The following is a 27,886-nucleotide window of genomic DNA, read 5'->3' as shown; positions in this document are numbered from 1 at the left end:
GCAGACAAGCAGACCCTCTCTGGTCTGAGTGCGCGAGCCCCGAGAAACGAGAGGAGCTGAGTGCAGACAATTCAACTTTATGTTTAAACAGGACACACAGCACAAGCGTTCTGGAAACATCTGGTGAGAAACCTCTGAACTCATCCACCTGAAGCTTCAGCTGTGGCAGGAGCGCTGGCCTCACTGCGCAGTGACGGCGACCCTGGGCGCTGGAGTTGGGGGCCCCCGCGGGCTGGGCACTGGGGGGGCCGCCTTCTGGCTCCTCTCTGCAGACAGGCGCTCCAGCCGCTCTGTGTAGAAGCCGTTGAAGTCGAGCCTGCAGGGGAAGTGGGCAGGGTCCCTGCAGACGCCTCCATGGCCACACCGGCGACCCCCTTACCACCCCACGGTGAAGGGCATGGGAGGCACTCAAGTCGCCAGCACACGTGCACGTGGACACACACACGGGCCCCAGGCTCCACCTGCCCCAGCAATACTGAGAATAAAACTTAAAGACACAGATGAGGGCTTCCCTGGTGGCGCAGTGGTTAAGAATCTGCCTGCCAATGCAGGGGACACGGGTTCGAGCCCTGGCCTGGGAAGATCCCACATGCCGCGGAGCAACTAAGCCCGTGCGCCACAACTACTGAGCCTGCGCTCTAGAGCCCGCGAGCCACAACTACTGAAGCCTGCGCTCTGCAACAAGAGAAGCCACCGCAATGAGAAACCCGCGCACCGCAACGAAGAGTAGCCCCCGCTCGCCGCAACTAGAGAAAGCCTGCACACAGCAACGAGGACCCAGCACAGCCACACACAAAAAAGACACAGGTGAAGTGAGACAAATGTCTCCAGCCCCTGGATGTTGGGGCTCTCCGAACCCCGGAGCCCGGGACATTGGAACACCTGTGGGCAGAACAGGCCAGCCCAACGTTTGGCCGAGCCTGAGGCTACCCAACAGGAGGCTTCCCAGGGCAAGGACAGCCCCCTCCTCACCTGAACCCGCCCCCAAAGTGAGCAGGCCCGCCACGTCCCCACTGAGGAGCCGGCAACCGCCAGCCCCAGGTCCACAGACCCCACCGACCAGCCCTCGGGCCCCGCACGTCCGTCCTCACCGTTTCTGCACAGTCCTCCCCATGGCCCCCCAGACTCCGCGGACTCCTGCTTGCGTCAGACCTGCACGCTCGCCGCTCCCGGCGTCTCGGGAGGTGGACCCCAGGGGGGCACCAACGTGGCCCTCGAGGCGCGGCCGGCCCCACATGCCAACACGGCAGGCCAGGCGAGCGCTGCCCTGACCTTCCGTGCGTTCCCCGAGGTCTTCTGACCTGCCGCCAGTGGGAAGGCAGCGCCTCCTCACTGCTCACCTGGAGACAGTGCGACGGCCCGCGGCTGGGGGCCAAAGGGCCCTTCCAGCGTCCTGGGTCCTGGCTTGGGGCACAGCGGCCAGTGCAGCTGACCCAGGCCTGGCCCTCGGAACACAGACAAACGGGGAGGGGGCTGATGGGGCGGCCTGACGTGTGCTGGTCAACACGTGCACGCACGTGAGCACGCACGTGAGCACGCACGACGCACGTGCGAACACACACACGCACACCCTCACACGTGTGAAAGCCCAGATGCCATTCCTCCAGCAGGTGACCAGCAGCAGCACGAGGAGGCCAAGGGCGGCGCCTCGGCTGAGCAGCCGCGGCCTCGGTCACACCTGCTCCGAGTGGCGGGAGGGCGCATGGGACGGCGGGAGGCCGCGGCGGGGCAGGGAGCCGGCGGGGGGCGGGGTGCCCACCTGGAGATGACGCTGGCCATGCCGTGCTCGCAGTCGCTGGTGCTGTAGATGCTCAGCCGGGCCAGGAGGTCGAGCAGGTGGGCTGAGAAGTTCTTATCGAACTTACTGATGGTGGCCTCGAAGCTGGAGGCCAGCTGCGGGGCGTCCACGTGCTCGGCCAGGCACTGCAAGACACGGCTGTAGTGACTCGGCCGCCCGCCAGCAGCTCAGCCCCCCTTCTTCTTTTTTTAAATAGAAAAACGTGTCTCGGGAATTCTTCACGTGATCAAAGATAAAACGTTAGGCACTGTGAAAACCCCTGAGACGGCAGGACCTAGAGACGCTCCAGGTAGCCGGCCCTGCGGCCCCACCACACGGAACCAGGAAGGACGCAAACCTCAGAGTTTCCGTGTGTGGCTCAGATTTTCCAGCTCACACTGTTTTCTCTTGAGCGCCGCTCAGCAAGCGGGGAACCCGGGAGCGCCTGCCTGGGCTCACCCTGCCCCGCCGCACCCCACCCTACAGGACACACACCTGCACCCGCCGAGACGCCTGGCCCTTCTAGTCACGGACAGACTTCAGTCACAGCGACCGCAGGGCCCCAGCCCCACGCCCGCTGAGCCGCAGGCCCCTGCGGGGCGTCCGCACGGCTCAGCCTTACCACACGCCCCCTGAACGACGCAGCCTCGCTGTGGGAAGTCGGGAAGGGAGATTCTCCGTGGCTTGTATTTGGAACATAAACTTAAGAGTCTTTTTATCAATCAAAGGGAAGACAGGAATGGCAGGCTGTAGCAGGTGTGCTTTCTAAGCGCTGTGACCCTAACGCTGTGTCAAATCCCAGCGGGAGAAAGGAGGGTCTCGGGGACGCCCGCTCGGCCACCACCCACCTTGCGGGCAAGCTCCTTGCGGGCACGCTCCTCGGCCCGCTCGGCCTCCGTGGGCGGCCCCCGCATCGTGCCGTGCTCCAGGGTCAGGTGGCCCAGCTCGCTATCCAGTTTCATGCTCTGCGTGAATCTCTTGGGGGTCGGGAGGAAACGCTCATCAGCCACGACCGGCCCACTCGAGGAAACGCGGCCCCCACGTGGCTGGGCGGCCTGCAGGACGGGCCCCCCGCCACGCAGAGCCCCGGCGGCGAACCTGCATGCAGTTGGTGAACATGACGCACACGGACATGAGCCTGGAGAAGACGCGCAGCAGCTCGGGGTTGGTCAGCATGCAGTCCTTCAGGCAGCTGTCCAGGAAGCTGGTGTGGTGGCCCAGCACGTCATCGATGTTGGAGGCCTGGGCGGGAGACACTGTCAGAGCCGCTCTGCTGAGACGGCCGCGCCGAGGCCCTGCCTGGGCTGCTTTGTATGCTCTGTGTCGTTTCCATGTTTTAAACAATCCTGTGGTCTTTTGGGGGAAAACTTCAGAATATCGCTAAAAGAACACACTGAATGTGCCCTAAAAAGTCCAAGGTTTTCGTTTTGAAAGACAGAAAACAAGGAGGAAACACTGCCCCCTTGCACTTTCCGCTCCTGGAATTTGGTGACATGAACTTTTTGGCTGACGGCCCCCAGGGGCCCTGGGATGGGCCTGGATGGGGCGCTGACCCAGCGCCGAGGCCCCGAGGGAGCTGCACGCTCTTCCGGCAGCCTGAGCCTGGGCCACGCGGTGCTGCGTGCCCTGCCCTCCACTGCTAACGTGGCTCTGGCGGCATCGGGGGGGCCATCGGGGGAGCTGTAGGGTCTGTGCCCCACCTCCGCCTCCCTGACCTCTGACCAGGCGGCGTGACCAGCTGGGCTAAACTCACAGATCTCAGGCTCTTCTCCAGGACGTGCCAGGTCGGCTCCAGCACCTCGAACATCATGTAGTACTGGATGTTCTGGACGAAGTTGAGCATCCGCTGCCGCAGGGTGAAAGCGCCTGCGAACCTGCGCCAGGCGAAGGCGTCAGATACACAGGGCGCCCGCGGGCCCCCAGCACTCGCGACGTGCTGAGCACCCCTGGGCCTGCAGGCGCTCCCAGCCCTGGAGGAGCCGGGGGTCCACGAAGGGCTCTGGCCCAGACATGCCCCGCCATCCCACAGTCTAACGGCAGCATGGAACATCAGAGGCACAGAGGCTGCACATGCCAGCTCCTGGGTCTCCGTTTCCGGGGTGTGGAGAGGAACCGCCGTGCTCCACGGGAGCCCCGGAGGACGTACCACTTGGCCGAGTGCAGGGAGTACTGCTTGGCAGTCTTGTTGCTGATCCAAACGTTGCAGAGCTGCCGTTCCACGTGCTTGCAGTAGAACATGTGTCTGAAGAGCATCTGATAGCGGGTCAAGGCTTTCCTGCGAAGAAGGAACAAGGCGGATTCCGACGGACGCCTGGGGCTTGTTGCTGGCACCAGACGTCAAACGCGAGGCTCACGGGGTGGAGCGTGACCTGAGCAGCCTGTAACCCCCAGGGGCCTAAGCAGGCGCGAGAGCCTCATGCTTACCTGTTAATGATCAGAGACAGGGGCCACTTCACCACGTAGTCAAAGGAGAAGGCCTCCAGGCCGCTCAGCGTGAGCTCGGTGGGGTCAGCGTGGACCATCGCCTTCTCCTGCTTGGTCTCGATGGCGAGGACACGCAGAAGCTGGGTGATGAGGTCGTGAGGCATCAGGTCGATCTGGGGAAAGAGAAACAAAAAAGCATCAGGTCCCAACCCCACCCCGCCCCTGCATCACGAGATGGAAAAGTGAGTCCAGGGCCGAGGAATCTCCTCCAGACATGGATTCTAAGTCTGGGAGGCTGGCTTAAAGCACCAAACATCTACTGATAAACCTTAATTAAAAAACAAAACTGCTTTCAGTCGAAACAGAAAAAGAAGAGTACAGAGAAATTACTTTAAAAACATCCCTGACGGTATCAAGGAGAAACAAGGGCGAGTGGGAGACCCTGCATCCCGCGAGACTTAGCCCTTCTCCACCACCTGCACAGGCCAGGCGGAGGGAGCACGTGGTGAGGACAGCACAGCGGTTCTGGGCAGGGAATGCGGTCCACACACTGCCTCACTCACACCCTTACAAGGTGCCACCTACGCGCCAGAGGCGTGGGACAATCCCTGTAAACTGATGAGAAACTGAGAGGATAGAGAATGAATGACAGAACCACAGTGAAAGACAAACAAGGAAGGATGAAGAAATAAGCAGGAATCCGCAGATGAGAACTCACGTCACCTGCTGCAGAAGTGGACCCTGAATGGCTGTGCTCCCTCCCACCAGGGCCGTGGCCCGACTCAGCGGGCAGCCCGGGGCCCGGGGACTGAGCATCAGTGATGTCAGCCCAGTGGAGCACTGGCCGTGTGCTTTGACCCAAGAATCTGACTTCCAGGATCTTATCCTATAAGAACACTCCTGCACCTCACAAGAGACCCCAAAACATATGAAGTGCGAGCTGACAGAACTGAGAAGGGTCTACGGTGACAGTGGGAGGCCTGACACCCTGCTGTCAACAACAGAGACAACCGGGCAGGTCAGAGACAGGACGTGAGCACAGAGAGCTGACTGACCCCCACGGGACACGGCCCCAGACAGCCAGTGCACACAGAACGCTCCCCAGGACAGACCATATGTGAGGCCACAAAGCAAGACTTATTAATAAGGTTAACAAAACTGACATCGTAACATGCCCTCTGATTACAACAGGATGAAGTCAGAAATCAGTAGTAGGATAAAATGAGAAAATTCACAAATAGCGAAAATTAAATATGCTCTTAAAAACAAATGGGTCAAGGAAGAATCACAAGAGAAATTCAAAAACATCTTGAGATGAAGGGAAATGAAAACACTATAACCAAAACTGATGGGATGCAGTAAAAGCAGAGCTCAGAGAGAAACTCAGCAGCAAATGCCCGCGTTAAAAAAGAACAATCTCAAGTCAACAACCTAACTTTACAACTTAAGAAACTAGAAAAACAGCAAACTAAACCCGAAGTCAGCACAAAGAAGAAGATAATAAAGATTAGAGAAGAAATAAACAAAACACAGAACAGAGAAACAACAGAGAAAACTGATGAAACCAAGTTAGCTCTCTGAAAGATCAGCAAAATTGATAAGCTTTTAGTTATGTTTGACTAAAAAAAGAGAGAAGACTCATATTACTAAAATCAGAAATGGAAGTGGGGACATTACAGTCAACCTTACAGAAATAAACAGGATAATGAGAACTAATTCCTACACAAATTCCTGAGCACACACAAACTACCAAAACTGACTCAAGAAGAAACAGAAAATTGGAACAGACCTGTAACCGGAGAGGAGACGGAAGAAACGACCAAACCTTCACAACAAAGAAAGCTTCACTGGTGAATTCTACCAAACACTCCAGGAAGAGCTGACACCAACCCTCTTGAAACTCTTCCAGAAATCCGGAGGAGGGAACCCTTCCAGATCAGTCTACGAGGCCAGAGATGCTACAGAAGACTAAAGCCAACATCCCTGCCAGACACGGATGCAGAGTCCCCAACCCCCCGGTACAGCAGCCCATGGAGAGGCTCACACACCACGACCCCGAGATACGTCCCTAACAGAGCCAAGGAAAACCCTGTGAGCATTTCAACCGAGGCAGGAAAAGCACTCGTCAAGGGCTGGCTTCTGCTGTTTCTCTCTCCAAGGTCGCTGGGGGGCGCCTGCTCACCTTGAGGTCATCTTTGAAGGGGTCGGTGTTGGCAGTGCTCATGCGCAGGGCCAGCTCCAGCAGCGCCTCCAGGCGGGTGGGCGTGATGTCATCCACCGGCTTCTTCAGCTCCTCCTCCGTGAGGTCCATGAAGTGCACGAAGAAGTCGCCCTGGTCCATCAGGAAGTAGCGCTTGATGGACCTGCGGGCAGGAGAGGCGAGAGGCCGTGGACACGAGGACAGCCCAGACCCGCAGAGTGCGCCCCACGAGGGGTGCTGGGGTGATGGGGGGAGCAGGGCGGAGACCGGGAGGAGGTTCCCACGCCCACGGGTGCCCCGAGTCCACGGGTGCCCACGCCAAGAAATACATTTACGGGGGGACCAGGGGTCGGCTCCAAATGTGCTGAAATGAACAGCGGGGTCACAGCACTGTGCAGGACATGCTGCCAGCAAGGCACTTGGGACTGCAGACAGGTCCCTGGGAGGGCAGGGGGCCAAGGAGGGGGCTGGCGGCCGCAAGGAGGGAGCTGTGCCACCACAGACGAGGGGACGCGGGCAAACACGGCCTCCTGTCGGCCTCTGGGGGCGGGCGCACCTCAGGCGGGCCACGAGCTCCTTCTCCTCCATGAGGAAGTCCAGCAGCACCTTGCTGGCGTAGTTGAAGGCCTTCTCGATCTGCTCCACGTACGCGCGCTCCTTCAGTGTGTAGATGACCTCTTTGGCCACAGGGCAGGTGACGTCATGGCCACACTCTCTGACCACATTCAGATACTTTCCTGGAAAGGGATGGAAAAAGTCAGATTACCACGCTTGCTGTATACGTGATAACTCACAGGCCTGAGCCGCAGACGTCGCAGCCCCAGTGCTGGCCAGAGGCTGGCAAGAGGGCCAACCAGCTGAGCACATCCCGGAACCCCCTCGCCCAGAGCAGAACAGCACAGCTGTCGCCACAAAGGGCTGCAACCTCCTGTGACTTTATACCTGCACTTGCCTCATCAAGGGCACAGGAATAACCTCAGAGAGCCTCACGAGAACCAGATCCTACACCACCTCCCGGCCCCTTCCCTCAGCCCAGATCTCAGAATCAAAGTGTGAGGCCCTGGCTGGAGCGTGTCTCCAGGTAACTCATCCCACATGTGTCTCTACATCACGTTCCTGACCACAAGGAGATGACTAAAAACCCTGCCAGCCCAGTGGGGCACGTGTCCTTTACTGCTTTTCCTGTGCTAGCCTGTGATACTGAGAAATAAGACACAAACCTCTGGTCTTTGTTCTTGGCTCCTGGCACTGAGCTCCTAAAACCCCTGGGATTTTGTGGTTCACAAGCCCCTTTCACCCACACCTGAGTTTACACTCAAGAAGTGACTCCTGGCCATCCCTACAGAGCTTCAGGATGGGGGCTGGCGGCCAGAGGAACCAACCACGTGATGGGAGAGTGAAACCCTCAGCCCCGTCCCGATATCTGGGGAGGGGAGGGGCTGGAGGCTGAGTTAATTACCAAGGGCCCGCGAGCCCATCAGCCGTGCCCTGTCCCGGAACCTGCATGAAAACCCTGGGGGTAGAGGTTTGGAGAGCTTCTGGGTTGGTGAACGTGTCCACCTGCCAGGAGGGTGGTGCCCGACACACCCCAGCTCCACGGGGACAGACTCTCCTGTGCTCGGGACCCTTCCACACCTGCCCCATGGACCTCCTCATCGGGCTGTTCATCTGCATCCTTTACAACATCCTCTGTAACAGACCAGCGGTCTAGTTAAGTCAAGTGTTTTCCTGAGTCTGGGAGCTGTCATGGCAAACATCGAACCTGAGGAGGGGGTCGTGGGAACCCGATTCATGGCCACACTGGACGGAGTGCAGGGGCCTGGGGACCCGACACTTGTGACCGGCGCCCGGTGGGGGCGGCCTCGAGGGATGGAGCCCTGACCCTGTGGGGCGTGCACTGACCCTGGCACATAGTGCCAGAACTGAGTTAAACGGGGGGGGGTCACCCAGCTGGTGTCCACAGGGAGCGGAGAACTGACTGCTGTGTGGAAACCCACACACCTGCGGTCAGAAGCGCTGGGAGCGGAAAACAGTCTTCCTTTAAGTGGCCGCAGAGCTTTAAGAATCACGAAAGGACGGTGAGTCAAGCTCAGGGGCGGGACGGAGTGAGTCCACCGGGTGCAGCCCTGCGGGCGCCCGCCCCGCCCCCTCAGTCACCTGTGCTGAGCGCCTTGCCCGCCATCTTCTGCAGGAAGGACGGGATCTGCCGCGGCACCACCGTGTAGCGCTGGTCCCAGTACTTGTCGTTGTAGTCCTCCTGGATCTTCTCCTTGCGCAGCTCGTGCTCCTCCACCATGAACTCGCTGAAAGGCACGGGCGCCGGTGACGGGCAGAGCTCGCCGCACAGGCCGCCCCCAACAACAGGAGGCCACGGGGGCCACGGATGGCCTCGCCGCCCTTAATTCTCAGCCGCGAGCGGAGACGCACCCGCCGACCCCCTCTGGGGCGAAGTGCTCACTACCCGGGCTCAGAGGGGACTGAGGTCTGCAGAGCTGGACGGGACGCTGACTCCACTCTACTCCCCCCGCCCCCCTACGGGAACCTCGCGTGTTCTTCCATCTCGAACGTGGGCAACAAGACGACGCTCCCATCGGGGCCCACGTTCCTGTCACCGGCAGAGCCAAACACCCTGACGCCACCTACGCTTACCGTGGAAGGGCTTCCTCGCCAGGCCCTCATGCTAGATTTTGTCATCTGGGTCGTTAGTAAATTACGTCTAGACAACAGCTTCATTTTTTTTAATGTTCCGACGTGTACAACAGATACACGTCAGCATAGAATTCTCCGCGAGCTGACGCGCTTCACGCTGTGCGCCGAACGTGGCGTCAGCTGAGAAGGGCCCGCAGGCCCCCACCCCACCCCGCTGCCTCCACGGCCCCTACCTGTACGGGTCGTCGATGATGCCCCTGTAGATCCACTTCTCCAGGATCTCGAAGTAGGGCACGCTGGCGGCCGTGGTGAGGTACAGACACAGCTCCTGTGCCTGGCTGTCGCCCGTGTAGCTGAAGCTCCGGTCGTGCAGGAGGCTCAGGGTCGACCCCCCGACACACTCGCCTTTGTCCACTGAGGTGGCTGCCAGGGGAGAGGACGGCGCTCAGTGCCGAGAGGGCCACCGGGCCACGACGGGCTAGAGCCCCTCCTCAGGGGACAGGCCTTCCTTTTGGGATAAACTCCAACTATAAAGCTGTGGTTTTTGGAAGCTCCCGGAGTCTTCCTCCCGCAAACTAATAAAACACAAAGCTGCGCGGCTTTCGCCTCACAAAAGTAAGAATCGGAGGAGGAGTGCCTGGGCCCAGGGTGCCCCTCCCGCCAGGCCCGCGCACCCAGGGAAGCCAGGATGTCCACGGTGCGCATGGCCGGCTGGATGTGGAACCAGAGCTTCTGCAGGGACAGGAGGCCCTGCCTCTGCAGCTGCTCTAGCTGCGTAACCAGGATCAGGTACTCTTTCACCAGTGTTCTCATGGCGGCCGCCAAGGCGTGGTTCACCTGCCCGTACTCGAAGGAGGACTTTTCCTCGACAAACCTGCGAGGAAAGGCAGCCCTGAGCACCGGGCGGGTGAGAGCTGCGCCTCAGAAGGGATGGTCGGAGCCTCTTCCCCAACCCCAGAGGGCACCGTGGGCAACGCCTCCCTCCCTCTTCCAGGCCCAGGAGTGAGGCGGCGACTGTCCCCGCAAGGGGCTGAGTGTGCCCCTCTGGGCGCCTACCTGGTCACGGTGGAGTAGCTGGAGGCTGCCGGCAGGACCCTGCTCACCAGCTCCCGGATGGACAGGTCCAGGCTGGGGTCCACGAGGAAGGTGCGGCTCTGCCTCCCCGTGAGGGGCTGGGCGGTGACGTACCTGCCGTCCACGCCCACCAGCACGTACAGCAGGTCCTCCACGACGGCCGCCTCCTGGGCGGCCAGGGGCAGTGTGCCTGTGGGCGCAGACGCCAGCTGGTCTCGCCTCCCCCAGACCCCCCTCCGCCGCCCCTGGCTGACTCCCTCCATTGCTGGCGGACACGAAAGCCCAGGCGATCCCTCGGCTTAACTGATCCCGTCGGGGCGCCAAAGGCGGAGATTACACAGCCTGGACCGGCCTATCGGAGCCTTAAAGCAAGTAAAACCCTCCACACAGAAATAACCCGCTTGCACTTAAAAGGACAAAGTCGGGAACGACAGAGCACTTCTGACACGTGTCGTGCTCGTAACACTCACTACAACCTGGTAAGCCTGAGTCACTCAGGGAGAAAAAGGTTTCCTCTGAACACTCTAAAACGCTGATGATTTCTCTCTCACAGTGCGAGATGGTTCCCTTTGACCCCGATGGACTCAGGACAGCCACAGGCCACGGACCAGGGCTGCCCCGCAAACGCCTCGCAGCCCCAGCAGCTCCCCACCTCTTGGTTCTCAGCCCAGATGGCCCTCGGCACCCTCCCGACACTGCTGGGCCAAAGGCAGAACTGGGAGAGAGGTGTCCAAGAGACCGCTGGCACCCTGTGGGCGCCCGTGTCAGCCCCAGGGCACCCAGAACCGGGGCCTGGCAGCTTGGGATGGGGCGCACCACACGCCCACGCTTACAGAAGCCCTGCTGGCCTTGCACGTCCGCGGGCGCACACCTGCCAGTGGAAGCAGGACGGGTCTGAGCCAGTGGCCCCCTGTCCAGGCACGGGTCACTCAGGACTCAGAGCCGCCCCTGAACTTCAGGTGGTTTTCCTCTATGGCTCTGGCAGGTCCGACTCCGACCTCAGGACCCCTGAGGGAGGCAGGTCCGGCTGCCTGACCCCCGACTGCAGGGCTGCTAACCTCTGCACTGCTTACCGCCAGCCTTGGCGTCTCCCTGGCCACGGTCCGGCTGAGGCTCTCAGGGTGCAGGCCCCGGGTGGGCACCTTGGGACTTGGGGCAGACGCCACCCGGGCCCCAACCCCTCTCCCGCCAGCGTGGACAGCAGATTGTCGCGGGCTGCGTTACTGTGAGGCGGGCCGAGAGACTACGTACAGGACCTTCGGGAGGCACGGCCAGCCTGAGGCCTAGCTCTGAGGGACACAGTGCAGGGGCTGGGCTGGGAGGCCGCATGAGCCGCCAGGGTCTCCGCAACTCACCGGGGTGCAGGGCACAGGCCGGACATGCAAACCCGGCTCTGGGACGACGGAGACGAGCAGTGGGGGCCAGGCAGGACAGGGCTCAGGTCTGTACCCTCGTGTAGGGCCACCGGCCACCAAGGTCAAGTTAAAGAAAACCAAAAATCCAATTCTCAGCCACGCCAGCCATCCAATGCCCACCAGCTGCGTGTGGCCGGTGCATGCACTGGACGAGACAGAAAGTTCTGTGGGCCGTGCTGAGACCCCAGCTGTTGGGAGTGGACAAATGCCCTCAGGCTGAAAGGGCAGGTGGAGGTGGGGCTGGGGCCAGGCTGGCGCAGCGGGAGGGACGCAAACCCCACACGGCGAGGAGGAGACGCCGGGGAAGGTCGGAGCCCATTGTGGACACGCTCAGCACACAGACCCTCCCGGAGCTCAGGAGAGCGGCACCAGGGAAAGAGCTGGGGTCACACTGGGGACGCTGGATTCCTTCAAACTGATGTGGTCACCCGGGAAGGGGACCTTTGACGAGAACCAGGAGCACGGGCCGAGGATGCGAGACGAGGTGGGGCGAGGGATCCCCCGGGGGGCCGGGGGTGTGTGGCGCAGGACGGTGCCTGTGCTGCCCAAACGTCCAGAAAAGCGACGGCGTCCGCAAGACCTGCGCCCGAGGCTCGGGGGCCCATCAGAGGCTGCTGCGCGGGAGCGCACACGCAGTTACAAGACACCTGCACCCGTGACCTTGGGGACAAGGCCCCGGGTCAGGGCAGGCCTCGTGAGGGCGGGAGTCACCACGCCGTCTGGCCGTGGACGGGCTGGCCCCGGTGAGCACGCAGAGCTGCAGGCCGGCGCGAGGAGGGTCAGCCTGGCTGTGGGTGGGAGGCGGGCAAGTGGGTTGGGGGGGACCTGCCCCAACAGGGACTCAGACGGCAAGATGACTAGGGACGGCTGGTGGGGTGACACCGCGTGGCTGGTGGGGGTGTCCCGCAGGGCCGCTGAATGTCACCTACGGAGGCAGGTCCCTCCCGGGGGAGGCTCTCCCAGGGGAAGGCCAAGGCAGGGCCGAGGACGACCACACTGACCACAGGCACCTAAACACAGACGGGGCCAGAGGGCCGTGGAGGCTGCGTCAGGGCCTGAGGCCCTGGGCCAGGGGGTGACAGAGGGCAGTAGGGTGACAAGAGGACTGCGGGATGGGCGTCAATCCCGCCTCCGGAGCCCACGAGGTGTGGCTGCAGAAGGGACACGGGCCAGGCTGCCCATCCGGACAGAGTCCTCCCCGGGAACGGCGCCACGCAAGGCAGACTCGGAGCCACCCCCACGCGAGGCCCGCCCGCTGCGGCCGGTGTGCGCGCCGCCACACAGGAAACCTGCACGGGAAACCCTGCATGTCGAACAGCGTAAGCGCGTCCTGCCCTGGAGAGCCAGCGCCTGGTCGCGCCTCCCCCGAAGGCGCCTCCTGCGGGCCTGGAGCCTCCGTGGCTTCTAACTGGCCCAAGCCTGCAAACGCAACACGGAGACGCCACGACCGCGGGGAAGAGCCTCCCTCAGCAGTTCTGCTGCCAAAGTCCTCCAGGTTCTGCCGCACGTGCAGCGGAGCCCGAGGCGTCTCATCTGCCTGCCTAGCCAGCCCCTGGGAATGCCAGGCCCCAGGCCTGCAGCACCGGGGCCCCCGCCTGCCCTGCTTCTCACCCTTGGACGTGGCCCCGGGGCCCAGGCTCCTCTGATGGCCACAGAGCGGGCGTGGCCACGCTCCCCTCCCCAGGAGGGCGCTGTGAGCGCCTCTCTGTGAGCACCGAGTGTTCCCTGCTGCCCCTGCTTCCCGTGTGCCCCGGGAGCCAGAGAGCGAGACGGTAGTCAAACCCACATCCCCAGATGCCCCATAGTCCATCTGAATGCGACACACAAAGGCCTGTGCGGCCAAGGCCATGTCACCCGTGCAGCAGAATCTGCAGCAGCATGACTCACTGTTGGGAAGGCCGACCCGGTGATCCCGCTGTCCCAGGGCTGCCCGAGCCCCGGGACACAGGCGCTCCTGAAAGCCAGGCAAGAGCCAGCCCAGACACTGGCACATCACCACCCACTGCTGACCGGGGATGGGAACATGAAGGACGGTGTCCGGCGGGCACTGCTCCTTGCCACGTGGCCAAGGGCAGCAGAGGGCCCGGGTGATGGCACAACGCTGGCCCGCCGTCTCCGCAGGGCTCAGTCCTCCCTGCCGCGGCGAGGCCCTGGCGGTCAGAAGGCAGCGCGTCACCTACCGATGGGCACAGCCACATCCATGCTCGCGCCTGAGCCTGTCAGGAAGTCCCCGAGCAGCATGGGCCTCTCGTACACCCACGCTGGGAAGACAGGGAGGCGCTGGCCCAAGTTTTTTTTGTTCTGCTTGTCTCGAAGCATCTTTCTCGTGAGTTCTAGAGACTGGTGGGGGGGGTTTTAAAAACAAAAAAGAAAGATACGGCTTCAGTACAAACACTTAAAACTGACACATCCGCAGTATGAAAAAGCAGATCACTAAGCACACGTGTGGAACTGAAACACACATGTCTGAGCCCATCGCAGTGCAAGGGGCCGGGGACAAGGCAGACGGAGCCCAGCCCCTCATCAGGGTCTGGTCTGCACAGGGCCCACAGGTAAAGCAGGCCCACTCTCCGGACCTCTGGGCACAGCTCACCGCTTTTCCCGGTGGCACGAGGTCTAGACCCGAGCTGCCAGGTGAAAGGAAGGCCCAGTGAGAGTTGGCCGGAGAAGGGGCGTCCCTACCCGAGCCCCTCGGGGCTGAGGGACAGAGGGGGATGGCCACTCTGGCTCAGGCAGGGAGCCGTGGTCCCCACGGGCGCCCAGCTTTCAGAAGCACTGGCAGGGGGCGAGGGGCCATCGAGGAGAGGGGCAGTGGCGGGAGGACCACATGAGGTGGGGACACAGGACGTGCCCAACCCACACTAGCCTGCAGCTCAGACCTCAGGATGCAGCTCTGAGGGGCTCGAGAGCCAGAGGCAAGACTGTGGGAAGACAGAAGGACGGCAGGAGACCAGGGCTGGACACATAGTCAAAGGCAAGAAAAGCGGCAGGTAAGGGAGATAAAGTATCACCTCAAACCAATTGCCCAGCGTCCATGAGGGGAGCCGGGACTTGCACTGGCCAAGCCTACAGAATGGGCGGGCAGCAGGCGCTGACCCCCAGGTGAGTCAGAACCCCCCGCCCGGGGCCCGGAGCTCCTGTCCCAGAGCCAGGCCCCCACCGGGCCAGAATCCACACTCAGACGCCTCTGCCACACGGTACCTGCTGCCACGTGGGGCCCGTGGCCACGCTGCCTAGCTGCTTCCTAAGCTCCTCCAGCTCCTGCATGGAGATCTTGGAGGCTGCGGCGGGGGCGCCGAAGCTGGCAGTGCTGCTGGCTGCGGCGCCGGCCGCGAGCTCTGCTCTCTCCTTGGCATTCTGCTGTAAATACTGCAGGGTCTGGAAGCACACGGCCCCGGTGTCACGCGGGCCTCACGCTCGTGCCCTCCGCCGGGCCCCGCCGCCCCGCCCCACTGCCCCCAGCTGCAGCCTCCACGCGGAGGCCGAGAGCAGGGGCCCCGCTCGCCCTGGAGCTGCAGCCTGCTCTCCCGACGCTGCCCGCCACGAGGTGCCATGCCCCCAGATCACGGGAGGTCGGGATCCCAAACCCTGCTCCCAGTGGCTCGGCCTTTTCTCCACACGAGACCGGCCTCCCTTGCTGCTCGAGACCACGTCCCTTTATCTGTCCCGGCGAGGCGGTCACCACGCGCCCGGCCACACGCTTCCCCGCTGAACGGACCCTGGGCCTCGTGATGCGAGAGGAAGCGCCGACCAGCCCTGGATGCCCTGGGCCACGGCTCCTCAGGCTGCACGCACTTCCCTCAGTATTGCAAGTAACACACGCTCAGTTTAAAACAGACAAGAACACGGCCTGGACAACGAAGGACAAAGGCCCTCAGCCCCAGAGGTCACTGTTAACGCTCCTCGTGTTGATCACCACTGCGCGTTACTTCCGTTCGGGCGCGCGTACCTCAGTGCTACAGGTGTGAGGCCGGGGGGGTTAACAAGGGGCCGCCCAGGCGAGGACAGATCTCGGGGGCCAGGCGGGACACCCGTCCGTCCATCCCCCCAGACGCAGAGAGGCTCTCTTCCTCACATAGCCACCCCCGAGCCCGGCACCCACCTCCCTGTCCTCCGTGAGCTTCGACAGCAGGTACACCAGGGGGTCAAGGTTCCTCGTGTTCTTAGATTTCAGTTCATCGTATTTCTTCAGAAAGTCTTCAGGAGTACGAGAAAATTCTGCTATTTTAACCTCAAAAGCACAGACAGAATGATTTAGAGACGATAACTAGGAACTTTAAAAAGCCTTGCAAAAACTAAACCCAAAAAAACAGAGTGAAATTAGGTAGATGGAAGAGTCATGTGTCTCTGAACTAAAATGAAAAAAACTCATCAAAATGCTTTGTTAAACTTACCCATATTCTCTAATGTGGTTTCTCCCATGTTAGGCTTCCTAAGCCTTAGGTCAGAGAATAACCACTTACGTTTTTCCTAGTCGTTTATGCATTCATTCCATGCACTTAACTCTTTTCCGTCTGGACTTCATTATTACACACACGTTCAGGGGCTATCTTTTCTCACTGATTAAAATGCTCCCCTTAAAATAAATTAGACATAACTACGTGTCCTAAACTCTCTATTCTGCTCAGTAAGTTTTCTGAATTATCCTTGTGCCATCATTAGGCTGTTAAAATAAATGAAGCCTCATAATGTGTTTTAAAAATAGATTTCAAAATTGTCTTTTACTGAAAACCTATAATTTTGAATTTTACATTATTTGAATTTAAAAAAATCCACTTTGAAGGGATTTCAACGTGGCTAAGGCCAGGAGCTTCCTCTTTCACCCAGAGGAGAATCTGTCACGATGTGAACAGAAATCAGGACCATCTGGGCCTCCCTCCTCATGGGGCGCAGGGAGGGCGTGGCTAAGAGCCTGGGTTCCCAGGTCAGGCTGCCAGTCCAACACTCTCCCCGAGCCTTCATTTACTCATCTGTGCAACGGGTGATGGGGAGGAGCCAACGGAAGCAGACTTGAGCAGAAAACATGGTCCATGAAAAGCACCTGACAAGTGCTGTCTGCCAGCGTACTGGCGCCGCTGTGGCTGCTCGGCAGGGAGGTGACCTTTGCGCCCAGTGCAGCCCCGGGGACAGGCACTCACTTTGGCGCTGTGTGCTGACACGGTGGTTGTGATGTACGGGGTCCTGTTCCTCTGCAGCAGGTCGATGTAGACCTCGGCCCCGTCCCCTCCGTGCACTCGCAGAAGGCTGAGCAGCTCATTGACGTCGTGGTGAATCCGAAATTCACTCATGACTTTGGCTCTGTGTTCTCCTAAAGGTAAGAGGAGAGCCATTTATAAAACAAGAGGCGATAGATTAAAAAGTTTTAAAGCAATTGAATTGGCCAATGTCAGGTCTTTGAGAAGCCAAATTGTCACAGGGCCCATCCTGGCCCGAAGGTTCCCCATGAAGACACCACCACAGCCTGCTCCGACCAGCACGCAGGGCCCCTTCCTGGGGAGACTCCTCCTCGCCCTCCTCACCCGCCGCTGGGGTCTGTCATTCTCCCTGGGCGCTGTCTCAGTAGGCAGCTCCCATGGGAATCAGTGCTGAGCCCCATCAGCTCCAGCCAGGTTCCAGGCTCACTCCTCAGCTCGGGGGGGCTGGCACGTGCACACAGACTGGACGTGGCCCTAAGGCCCGGGCCCCCCTTCCTCCTGGGTGACCCCAACCACGTGTGGCCCTGGGCCAGCAGGGAGCTGCTCCCCTCAGGTGGCAGACAGCACTTTCTAGTCCCAGCTGTGCAGATACAGTGGTCCCAGCCCTTCAGGGACCCTGATCTATACAGGGAGCTCTGCACAGGCCTAAGCCACCGCCCCTCGCGGCCTCACCTGTGAGGCCCACACCTGCAGCTCCAGTTGCCTCCAGCTGTGTGTTCTCTGTGCACCCTGGTAACCAGGACACTGCCTTTTCTCGCCCAGGCTGGGCTTTGCTAAGACTGCTACACATCTCCTATGTACTTGAGCTGGGTGGGCTTCCCCTTCAGGTCAATCTGCCCTGTCGATCAGATGTCCTAGGGTCTCCCCACTGGATCTCATTTTTGGTCAAAACCATAAATGAGATCCCACCAAGAAGACAGTGGTAGCCTGCAAGGAGACTTCTATGCAGATGTCCCCAAAGGGACAGTAGTGGCCTGCAGGGGAACTTCTGTTCTCCCACTGATGACTGGTCCAATTAGCCATCATTATTAAGAGTAAAACAAACAAACACGGGCAATTAGTCATAGATTCAACAAATAAACATGAGCAAACTTTACATGCTTCACATAAACGTTTCAACGTGCCTACGCAGGGTTCATAATTTGGGATCACGAACTACCAAAGACCGCTGGAAATTATAGGCAAAGTCATTTCTGTCTGTGATTTTTCTGAGGAAAGGGTCTTTCAACAGATTCTCGAAGGCTGCGACTCTAAAAAGGTTAGAACGGCTGTGTCAACAGCTCCAGTGAAGACAAGCCATGAGTTAACAGCAGGTGGGGAAGGCTCGGCACACACGCCCACAACGTGGATATTAATTTGTACCTCTACATCCAGAGACTAATCCTGAGTGATGGAAAACAAGTTCCCCACATACAAATATCACAGTCACCTACATAAACGTCAAATACCGGCCAGAGGCAGGGTGTCTCCAAACACAAAAGCAGAACAGTAAGTGTGAGCTGGTGTGGAACTCGCCAGCATGCATACATTCTACACCAGGAGGGCTCACAGTGATCACAGTCATGGGCACGGGGCCTGGGCTGCGGGGTCCCAGGCAGCCTGAACCCTGACTTGGTGCTTCCAGGCTGTAGGGCCCTGGACAAGGAGCCTGTCCTCTGTGAGCTTCCTCTGGAAAGGGGTGAGTACTAAATCCTGCCCACGAAGCTGCTGTGGAGATTAAATACAGCACCCAAGGGCCTGCACTGTTGTTATCAGAAAAGCAGAAACAAACGGGACGGGAGGGAGGAGGGAGGGAGGGAGCCTCTACAGCCGGGAGCCTGCGCTGCTCGGGGTCGGGAAAGGGACCCGAACCATCGGTGGGACGCGCGAGGCCAGCTCCGAATAGAAGCCGCCCCCAGGCTCAGGCCCCTCCGCCCCAGGACTCACCGCAGGAGCGCGCCCGGCCCGAGCCTGCCGAGCCCCCCGAGCCTGCCGAGCCCGCCGAGCCCGCCAAGCCCGCAGGGCAGCCCCGCCGGCGGCGGAAGTGGCGCTCTACGTCACGTCCGGCCCCGCCCCGGCCGGCTCGCGGACGGTGGCCGACAGGCCGTGGCGCCGCTGGCGCTCAGGGAGATGCAGCTGCCACCCGCGCTGCACGCACGCCTGGCGGGGGCACCCGGGTCGGCCGAGCCTCTACCCGTGGAGCGGGACCCCGCGGCCGGGACCACGCCCTTCAGCTTCGCGCCGCGCCTGGTGCGCTTCCCACGGGAGCACGACTTCTTCGAGGTGCGTGAGCGGAGGAAGGAGAGAGTGGTTGTGGGTGGGGGTGGAGCCGACGCCCTGGGGGCAGGGCTTGGATGGGGCGGGGGAAGTGCTCGGGGCGGGGCCTGGGTGGGCGGGGGCAGACTCCCGGTGGGTGGGGCTGAGGCTCTGGGTGGGGCCGGGGTCCTAGGGGCGGGGCCCGGGGTGGAGCCGGGTCTGAACCCACGACGCTGTCTCCTGCAGGACGGGGACGTGCAGCGGCACCTCTACCTCCAGGATGTGCTCACGCAGGTGGGCGGGGCGCCCGAGAGGCCCAGGTGAGTGCTGTGGCCCAGCAAGGGGCGCTTCTTGCCCTCTCCTGGTCCCTCCCTCTGCCCGCCCCGCCCCTGGTGCCCGCACCGCCCCTTTGCTTGTAGCACCACCGAAGCCTGCGTGTCTGGCCTCAGCACCTGCGTGTCTGGCCTCAGCACCGTCTAGCTTGTCTGTAAAAATGTAATTGTTACGAAAGTAGGATTTGGGCTTGCAAGAGAAAATCCGAAGCTTTATCAGTCCACTTAAAGGGGAGTGGTGACAGGGAGCCTGACGTTCTGTCCGCCGCGGAATGGCATCCCCACCAGGCGTCCCTCCGCCAGGGTGCCCGAGTTCACCTGTCAGGTGGCCGGCTGCTGCCAGGTGTTCGACGCCCTGGAGGACTACGAGCACCACTACCACGCTCTGCACAGAAACGTCTGCTCCTTCTGCAAGCGGGCCTTCCCTTCCGGCCACCTGCTGGACACCCACATCCTCGAGTGGCATGACTCCCTCTTCCAGATTCTGGCCGAGCGGCAGGACATGGTGGGTGACGGCCCGCCCGCTCCCAAGGGCAGTCATCACGGGGGCTCGTGGTGCCAGAGCCTGGGGTCAGGGCGGGGTGATGCTGTTTCCGTTTCAGTATCAGTGCCTGGTGGAGGGCTGCACAGAGAAGTTCAGAACCAGCAGAGACCGGAAGGAGCACCTGGTGATGCGTCATCTCTACCCTGCGGACTTCCGCTTCGATAAACCGAGGAGGAGCAGAGGGTGCGTGGCGGTGCGCCGCGAAGCCATCTCCCGAGCCTAGAAAGCCTTTGCGCGCGTAGACTTTGAGGGTGCAGATGCCCTCGTTCAGCATCCCTGCCGCTAACGTTACATTCTGCAGGTTACAGAAGCCCTGACAAGTCGGGAGTCGTTAACCGAGAGGGGTTAAGCAGATGGGGTGGTTCTGTGTGTGGCTCCCCCGGCTGCAGGGAGGACAGGAAGGGGAGAACCTGCCTTCCCGGGTCTGTGCTGGGAGTGGCTGGGGTACCATCTCGGGGTCTGCCGGGCGTGCAGGAACACCACCGCGTCCCTCTGCATTCACGCTTCACCTCAACCCCGCTCATCACCTCCCTTCCATCCTCATGTGGGCCTTGGGGAATTTGTCCCAGGCCGTGAGCCCCTCACCTCACGTGGGGCCGTCTGGTTTTTCCCTTGTCCCGTCAGTATATGTTTACTAACTTGACGACACAGCCCCGTGTTACATGGTACTGTTCAGAACGCACTGTGGGAAGTACCTCTGGGAGTAGCCCGTAAGTGCGTGTTACGTTACTTTGCCTTTTCATTAAGTGATTTCTTCAGGTGAAGTTTCATCACCATCTAAAAGTTGCATTGACTGAAGTCGTTTCAGACTAAATTGTTGTCCCCAGACAGGACTTTGCTGTTGACAGTAGAATAATCTGGAGAACCGACTTCAGTATGGGAGATTTTTATAAGGCCTTGAGTATAAGGTAACTCCTTCCTTTCCGAGGAATCATTTGAAGGAGAAGAAGCCTACGATGCTGGATTGAGACACTGGCGTTAAGGAGATGCTCAGTATCGTACGGTTGCTTTTAGTAAACTTCTCGGTAACTGTGACGGAGAGACGTTTGGTACCGTTGGTAGTCATTTACCACGTGACACCATAAAAATACTATTTTTAAAAGACGAAGTGTGATTATCATACCTAAATTCATAGAATGTGGCTTACGTCACATGAACATTCACTTTTCCACGTTCTAGTAGCCTGAAAATTACTCTCTGATAAAACAGTCATAAGATAGCTTTGCGAATTCAGTCCTGGGGGAAGCTGGGGCTGCAGGCACTGACACCTGGGAGTGCCCTCACCACCTGTCTTCCCCAGCCCAGCCGTGCCCGGTGCCGCTGAGCAGGTGTTGGCAGAAGCCCTGGGGGATGACCGGGTACCGTCGGAAGGCGACGCCATGGAAGTCTGCTCTGAACACGTGGAGCCCTCGCCAGAACCCGCGGGAGAGAGGCGGGCCTACAGCCACAGGTCAGTACCTGGGCACCTTTCTGAAGCAGGTTCTGAATCTGTGCTTCTCCTGGAGAATTCCGGGTTTGACCCTGGGCCGGTCCAGTTCTCGCTGAGAGAAACCGCCGCTGGGTTGGAGCGTTGGCTTCAGCAGGAGGTGAAAGCCAACCATCCTGCTGCCCTCGGACGACCTGGAGCCCCAGCAGCACAGGACTGCAAAGCACTGCCCCCTTCGACCGTGGCCTAAGCTGGGATGGAGAGACCCAGGGTGTAATTGCTCGAGTTACAACCTACGAGTCTGTCTTTCTAGTATTAACTGTGCTTTCATCGGTGATAAAGTTGATTTCAAATCTAATTTGGGGGTAAATGTTGGAGAAATGGAAAAAATCGCCAATAAATTCAAACCGACAGGGAGATGAACTCGTGTCCTTCAGCTGCCCTCGCGCAGTTGCCCAGAATTTGGCCTGAGAGTGAGTCCCAGGTGCAACCTGGAGGGCGGGTCACAGGGAGCCTGAGCTGGAGTCCGGACACATTCTCCTGGGTGGGTGGTCGGCGGCAGGTGGTCAGTGGCGGGGAGCGTCTCCCACCGGAAGCAGGTTTGGAGCAGCTGGCCTGCTGCAGCCGGGGAGGGGAGAGTCCGGGCGAGAGCGAGCGGACACCCTGCACGGTCCGTGGGGGAAGAGGGAGTGTCCAGAACAAGAATCAGACCCCCGCAAGCCCACGAGACTGCCAGCATGAATTGGGTTGTTTGTGAGCAAAAGCGTAGCAGTTTAGCGTGAAGGTGTCTTTCATTTCAGGATACCATCTACCATCTGTTTTGGTCAAGGTGCCTCACGAGGATTTAAAAGCGCCAAGAAGAGAAATAAGCACCAGTAACGGCGGTTCCTCTGCGGCCCTGCGGCGGTGTTGCCGGGCTTTTCCTCTCGCCCCGCGGGGGCCCCAGGACCCTGGCCCGTGCCACCCTCCATGTCGCGTGCCCGTGACCGACTGAACGAGGCCGGTGGCTATGTGGGAAGCCGTGGGGGAGCCACGGATTCCGGGAAGGGCCCCCTCGTGCAGTGACTGGGGTGTGGGGAAAGGCCCCCGCCCCCCAACGTCCTTGTGAAACATGTGGAGTAAATGGTTATCATTAGCGGTCTCTGGTTGGAGTTCTGTGTTGGGGGGAGGGAGGTCAGCAGCAATTACTGGCGAGGACTTTGTTCTCAGCGGCCACGTCTCAGAGGGGGTGACTGGCTGACGCAGCGCATCGGGGCTGCAAGGGAGATGCCCGTGGTCCTCGCACCCGCGCTCGGCAAGGTGAGCAGAAGCCTCGGGTGGGGCTGGGGAGCCGGGAGGGACCCGGGCCGGGGAGGGCGGAGCACAGACATAGGCGGGCAGCTGGCTTGCCTCCGATTTGATGGCAGCAGGGCCCCCGGGCTGGACCTGGGGAGTGTGGACCCACCAGCCAGCTGTCCCCCTGCGGTGCCCAGTGCTGCCGTGCCTGCCCAAGGCCCTGCTCGGCCCATTTCGCCCGGCCTGCTCCCACTCTGGGCTCCGGTCTGGTGGGGGCAGCGGGTGCTGGCCTGTGACCGCCCCGCCAAGCCCTGTGCACAGCTCTGCAGACACGGGTCAGGGCTGGTGGTTGTCAGTTTAAAGTTGTTCTTTGGAAGATTACTTGTCTTCTCTTTGTCTGTTGTGGTTCCACTAAGATGTCAGGAGAAGGTACTCATCGCCCTACCTGCTCATTGTTGAATGTTTTGAATCTGGGTTTTATCTCTTCAAATATTGTCTTTACTCGAATCTCTGTTCCTTCTCCTTCTAAAACCCCAACTAAATGTATGTCAGACACCCTCCCTCTGTCTTCTAACAGCCCTTCCGTATTTCCCATTCCTTATCTGTCTTTGCTACATTCTGGATAATTTCTTAAGATCCACTTTTCAGTTCACTAATTTTCTGATCAGCTGTATCATATGGGCTGTTGAACTCATTCAGTGTTTAATTTCCATAGTTACGATTTTCAATTCTTTAAGTTCTATGTTGTTGTTCTAATTTGCTGGACTTTATAGCTTTTGTTTATCACATTTTCAACTCATTCTTTTCTTTTTTAACATGTTAAACTTATTGTACATTCTCTGGTTGATAATATCAATGTTTGAAGACTCTGTGGGTCTGATTCTTCTGTCCATTTTTTCTGTTGACTCACTCATGGTGCCTTGTTTCCTGGTGAATTCTGTGATTTTTGGCTGTGAGTTTGTATTTCTTGGAACTTTACCTCTGGAGTTTCTCTGACATGTCTGGGTTCTTCCTGAAAAAATTAGTATTTGCTTCTGCCACGTGACTGGGGAGCTATGATCTAGGACCACTTTAACTTTAAAATAAATTATTAGAAAAAAAAGAGGGACTTCCCTGGTGGTCCAGTGGTAAAGAATCCGCCTTCCAATGCAGGGGATTTGGGTTCAATCCCTGGTCGGGGAACTAAGATCCCACATGCTGTGGGGCAACTAAGCCCACATGCCACAACTGCTGAGCTTGAGCACCACAGACCACGGAGCCCACACGCCCTGGAGCCCATGCGCCTTAACTAGAGAGGAAAAAAAAAAACCCCACACCACAACTAGAGAAAAGCCTGCGCATCACAACTAAGAGCCTGCACCTCTACGAAAAGATCCTGCATGCCTCAGTGAAGATCCCGCATGCCGCAATGAAGATCCCGCATGCCTCAATGAAGATCCCGCATGCCTCAATGAAGATCCCGCGTGCCTCAATGAAGATCCCGCGTGCCTCAATGAAGATCCCGCATGCCTCAGTGAAGATCCCGCATGCCGCAACTAAGACCCGACACAGCCAAAAAAATAAAAAAAAAAAAATTTAAAATAAAAAAAAAGGGCTTCCCTGGTGGCGCAGTGGTTAAGAATCCGCCTGCCAATGCAGGGGACACGGGTTCGAGCCCTGGCCTGGGAAGATCCCACATGCCACGGTGCAACTAAGCCTGTGCGCCGCAACTACTGAGCCTGCGCTCTAGAGCCCGGGAGTCACAGCTACTGAGCCCGCGTGCCACAACTACTGAAGCCCGTGCGCCTAGAGCCCGTGCTCCGCAACGAGAAGCCACCGCAATGAGAAGCCCGCACACCGCAACACACAGTAGCCCTCGCTCACTGCAACTAGAGAAAGCCTGCGCGCAGCAATGAAGACCCAACGTAGCCAAAAATAAGTAAATAAATTTATAAAATAATAAATAAAAAAAAAATCATTAGGTATGAGTTTTCACTCCCAATTCACTTTTCCGCAAATGCCTTTTCTGTGTTGTCCTTCCACAACCTTAGCCAAAACAGAGCAACTGAGTGACAGAAACACACCCCCTTATTTTACTCATAGCAAGAGAAAGAGAAATAAAAACACACAGACCCTTTCTTACACATCCAGTTGACAGAACCCAAAGGTTTGATGGCACACCCTGTTGCAGGGGGTGGGGGGACACGCATCTCATACTCTCACACGTTGTCAGTGGGGTGCTGAATGCTGCAGCCACCTACGAAGTGGAGTTTACCAATGCCTAACAAAATCACTTCTGCACTTACCCTTTGACCTAGCAGTCCTACTTCTGGGGTATGTCCTGAACTCACATTGGCAAAACTTCAAAATATCTACCCTAAAGGTATTTCACTATTCAGTGAAATTTTTAATAGCCAATTACTGAGAACAGCTCAGATGTCCCAAGTACCAAATGATCTGAGTAGTGTTGAGAACTGAAATTTTTTGGCTTGGGAAAAAGAAGATACAGGTTTAGGGTCATTGAAGTTAATAAAAACCCCATAGTCCTGAATTTGAAGTGTTGCTATAAACCCATAATGTATATACCGTATTTATTCAATCAATAACTTCACTGAAAGCCTGGACTAGTTGTTTGGAATCAAGGAAGTTACTGAGGAGCGCCAAGCTGGGCGTCAGGAGCCACCATACAAAGGTCCTGCTGGCCGAGAACAGGGCAGCTTGAGTGGCACTGAGAACAGTAGCTACCATTGAATGAAACACATGAAATATACTTAAATCCATGAGTTCATGATCATTCTTTAAAAACAAAACCTCATTGACTACCTTTGGGAGGATATCAGGAATTGACATCTTTTGAAAACTGGTAAATCAAGGGAAAGTCAAGGACTTCTCCTACCTTTCCTGAAAGAACTACACCTCTGGGTAACGAGGTGTTGATGTCAGCATCTGCGGACATTACGAAAAGGGTGAACCAGACACTGGCTGTTTCCTGATAGACGTTCACCACACAACCTATTACATAGTCTTGCCAAAACATCAAGGCAGAGCCTGAGGTAAGGGGTTGCATGGAGGTGGTTTATTTTGAGAGATGATCCTGAGGGACAGGAGTGGGGGGCTGGGAGGGTGAAACAAGGAAAGAGGGAAAGCCCACCCTAGGGGGGCATTATCGGACTGGTCCCCACTGTGGGCAATTGAGGCTCTGTCCCACTGGAGACCCGAGAGCAGAGGATTCGTCCACTGGCGTCCCCACGGGCATGAACTCGCTCCCTCACGCTTCCAGGTCTGCAGTGTGAAGGGTCAGTGTGGTCAGAGAAGCCGCAGGGCGGGGAGCCTCAGAGCGGCCGGCGGGAGATGCTGTCGGCAGGCCCAGGCATCTCGGGAGGAATGCTCCCAAGGAGGAGTTGCTCATTTCTCAGCTGGCCGGAGAGATGTGAGGCGGGCACAGAGGCACCGGGGCCCTGGTCAAGCTTCCAGACACAGAACACGTGAACCACACCCAGGACGCAGGGAGCAAAACCCAGACACCAAATCCCCGAGACACACGCCAGTCAGCGGCAGTGTGTGGACCTCAGTGAGACCCAGGTTCAAATGAGCCAACTGAGAAAACCAAACCAAGACCACCTGCGGGTTAACTTACATGAAGGCAGCGTGAGGCGCTCCACAAGCCACTCCCAATGAAACTGGTGAAAACTATAACAACAAAAAAAGACAACAATACCTACAACCTCTGGGAATGGTCCTACAGGCAAACAGCAAATAGAGAAGCATCTATCCAAGAAAATCTATGAAAATTTGGTAAGAAAGGAGAGTGGGGTATCTGACCCAAGACCACTCCCTCCTCCCCTCTCAGCTCGGGGACGCAGGGACCCTGCGCCAGAGGCTGCAGTTGAGAACACAAGACTTCCTGTCCCCTGGCTCCGCGTGGAAGGGCTTCCTTCCCTGAGCAGCAGGCCTAGGTGTTTCTATCTGCCCAGTGCCTGCTGCTGAGGCTAGGTGCGGGTGAGGCTGGTTGAGAGCAGGGGCTCCCTCCTGCCCAGCCCAGCTCTTGGAGTGGAGGCTCTACCTTGGCACCACTGAGGGTGCTGAGGCCCTGCTCACCTTCCCTGGCTGTGGGGCAGTGGTTCTCACCAGGAGAGGCGGCTGAGAGGACACCAGGCTGGTGCCCCTCTCGTGGAGCTCCTGGAGGGGGCGTCACACAGAAGTTTGCCCTTGTCCTCACCCCAGTTCCAGAGCCACGGCTCAGAGATTGGGGGGATGGGGGTGTGTGATGAGCAAGTCGGAAAAACAGATCACTCCTAATTTCTTCCCAAAGGAACTGACTCTGTTTGCAACAGACTGTGGAGAAGTTCAAGCCCAAGTTCTCAAGAACAGTGAGGTAGTGGTGGGCACTCAGGAGGAGGGTCAAGATACAGGCTAAGTTGGAGGCTGGTTCACAGGAGGGAAACAAGTGATAAGAAAAGCGGGGTGGGGTGGAAACAAACATGAAACGCTGACTCAGAAAAGACTGTGTCAGAGAACTTGATTGGATTACTTTGTAGAGGAATTTATGCCCAGGGGATTGTTGAAAACAGTAGAGCAATCAGCTGGCAATTACTGGAGTTTAACAGCTGGGTGTGGTCCCAGGTGACTGTGGACCTACCCAGAGGTGCATCTCCCTCAGGACATCAGAGGCTTAACACTGTGGGTGTGGGCGTGGGGTGGCAGATAGTCTTCACGGAAATAACCCAGCCAGTCACCAAAACAATGAACAAGCAAATAATAATAAGCCCCAGAGGAGGGGGACCAGTACCCAGAGTTGCTACAACATACTGTCTATAATGTCCGATCTCCAACAAAAAATTAGGAGGCATGCAAAGAAACAGGAATGTATAACCCATATATCTGCAAAAGCAAGCAACAGAAACTGCCTGTGAGCATTACAGGATGTCAAATCTATCAGAAAAGACTTCAAAGTAGCCATTATAAGCATGTTATAAACATGTTCACAGGACTAAAGGAAACTATGATTAAAGAATGAAAAGAAGGGTTGATGACAATGTCTTATCTAATAGAGACTATCGATAAAGAGATAGAAATTATTTTTTTAGAAAAGAAAATGGAAATTCTGGAGTTGAAAAGTACAAAAACTGAAAAATTCTAAAAACTCACTAGAGGGACCCAACAGTAGAGCTGAACTAGCAGAAGAAAGAATAATGAAGACAGATTGATTGAGATTATGTAAGCCAAAAAATATAGAGAAAAATAATGAAGAAACATGAGGAGAGCCTCAGTGAAACTTGAGACACCATTAAGAACACCACATGCATGTAATGGGAGTACCAGGGGGAGAAGACGGAGAAAAGAGCAAAAACATTTGAAGAA

General features: G+C 58.1%; 2 protein-coding genes across 8 annotated transcripts; one reads left to right on the top strand and one right to left on the bottom strand.

Moving 5' to 3' along the window:
* Positions 1-61: 61 nt before the first annotated feature.
* Positions 62-18,803, bottom strand: TUBGCP2 (tubulin gamma complex component 2). 3 transcript variants are annotated; one of them, XM_082424852.1, is made up of 18 exons: positions 18,661-18,803; positions 16,678-16,847; positions 15,642-15,770; positions 14,741-14,917; positions 13,720-13,879; positions 10,107-10,314; positions 9,725-9,942; positions 9,284-9,473; positions 8,559-8,704; positions 6,958-7,138; positions 6,384-6,564; positions 4,202-4,374; positions 3,924-4,052; positions 3,531-3,651; positions 2,876-3,019; positions 2,626-2,754; positions 1,760-1,923; positions 62-316 (listed from the first exon to the last, which is right to left on the bottom strand). In XM_082424852.1, exons 2-18 carry the CDS (start codon positions 16,825-16,827, stop codon positions 181-183), a joined length of 2,736 nt encoding a protein of 911 aa, XP_082280978.1. In that variant the 5' UTR covers positions 16,828-16,847; positions 18,661-18,803; the 3' UTR covers positions 62-180. The 3 variants fall into 3 exon arrangements, with proteins under 3 accessions (XP_082280978.1, XP_082280976.1, XP_082280977.1); XM_082424850.1 differs by lacking the exon at positions 18,661-18,803 and adding an exon at positions 17,407-18,084; XM_082424851.1 differs by lacking the exon at positions 18,661-18,803 and adding an exon at positions 17,407-18,080 and having other exon boundaries at positions 9,725-9,924.
* On the top strand, positions 18,713-22,406 carry ZNF511 (zinc finger protein 511). 5 transcript variants are annotated; one of them, XM_082424857.1, is made up of 7 exons: positions 18,713-18,996; positions 19,216-19,289; positions 19,590-19,806; positions 19,904-20,028; positions 20,673-20,753; positions 21,146-21,295; positions 22,101-22,257. In XM_082424857.1, the coding sequence occupies exons 1-7, from the start codon at positions 18,844-18,846 to the stop codon at positions 22,117-22,119; spliced, it is 819 nt and encodes a 272-aa protein (XP_082280983.1). In that variant the 5' UTR covers positions 18,713-18,843; the 3' UTR covers positions 22,120-22,257. The 5 variants fall into 5 exon arrangements, with proteins under 5 accessions (XP_082280983.1, XP_082280981.1, XP_082280982.1 ...); XM_082424855.1 differs by having other exon boundaries at positions 18,719-18,996; positions 22,072-22,406; XM_082424856.1 differs by having other exon boundaries at positions 18,722-18,996; positions 19,605-19,806; positions 22,072-22,406.
* The last annotated feature ends 5,480 nt before the right edge of the window (positions 22,407-27,886 follow it).

Source organism: Balaenoptera physalus (assembly GCF_965194825.1).
Source record: "Balaenoptera physalus genome assembly, chromosome: 14".
Lineage (NCBI taxonomy): Eukaryota > Metazoa > Chordata > Mammalia > Artiodactyla > Balaenopteridae > Balaenoptera > Balaenoptera physalus.
This window is presented reverse-complemented; position numbering and strand designations above follow the sequence as displayed.

What these genes read in the sequence shown, in the direction of transcription:
- TUBGCP2 (XM_082424850.1), bottom strand. Translation starts at nt 17,524, where the DNA reads ATGTGTAGCAGTCTTAGCAAAGCCCAGCCTGGGCGAGAAAAGGCAGTG. An exon ending in CCTTCAAAGATGACCTCAAG is followed by an intron (nt 4,375 to 6,383) that starts GTGAGCAGGCGC and finishes CTCTTTCCCCAG; the next exon opens with ATCGACCTGATGCCTCACGA. An exon ending in CTGTCTCTGATCATTAACAG is followed by an intron (nt 4,053 to 4,201) that starts GTAAGCATGAGG and finishes CCTTCTTCGCAG; the next exon opens with GAAAGCCTTGACCCGCTATC.
- ZNF511 (XM_082424855.1), top strand. Translation starts at nt 18,844, where the DNA reads ATGCAGCTGCCACCCGCGCTGCACGCACGCCTGGCGGGGGCACCCGGG. An exon ending in GGGGCGCCCGAGAGGCCCAG is followed by an intron (nt 19,290 to 19,589) that starts GTGAGTGCTGTG and finishes CATCCCCACCAG; the next exon opens with GCGTCCCTCCGCCAGGGTGC. An exon ending in TGGCCGAGCGGCAGGACATG is followed by an intron (nt 19,807 to 19,903) that starts GTGGGTGACGGC and finishes TTTCCGTTTCAG; the next exon opens with TATCAGTGCCTGGTGGAGGG.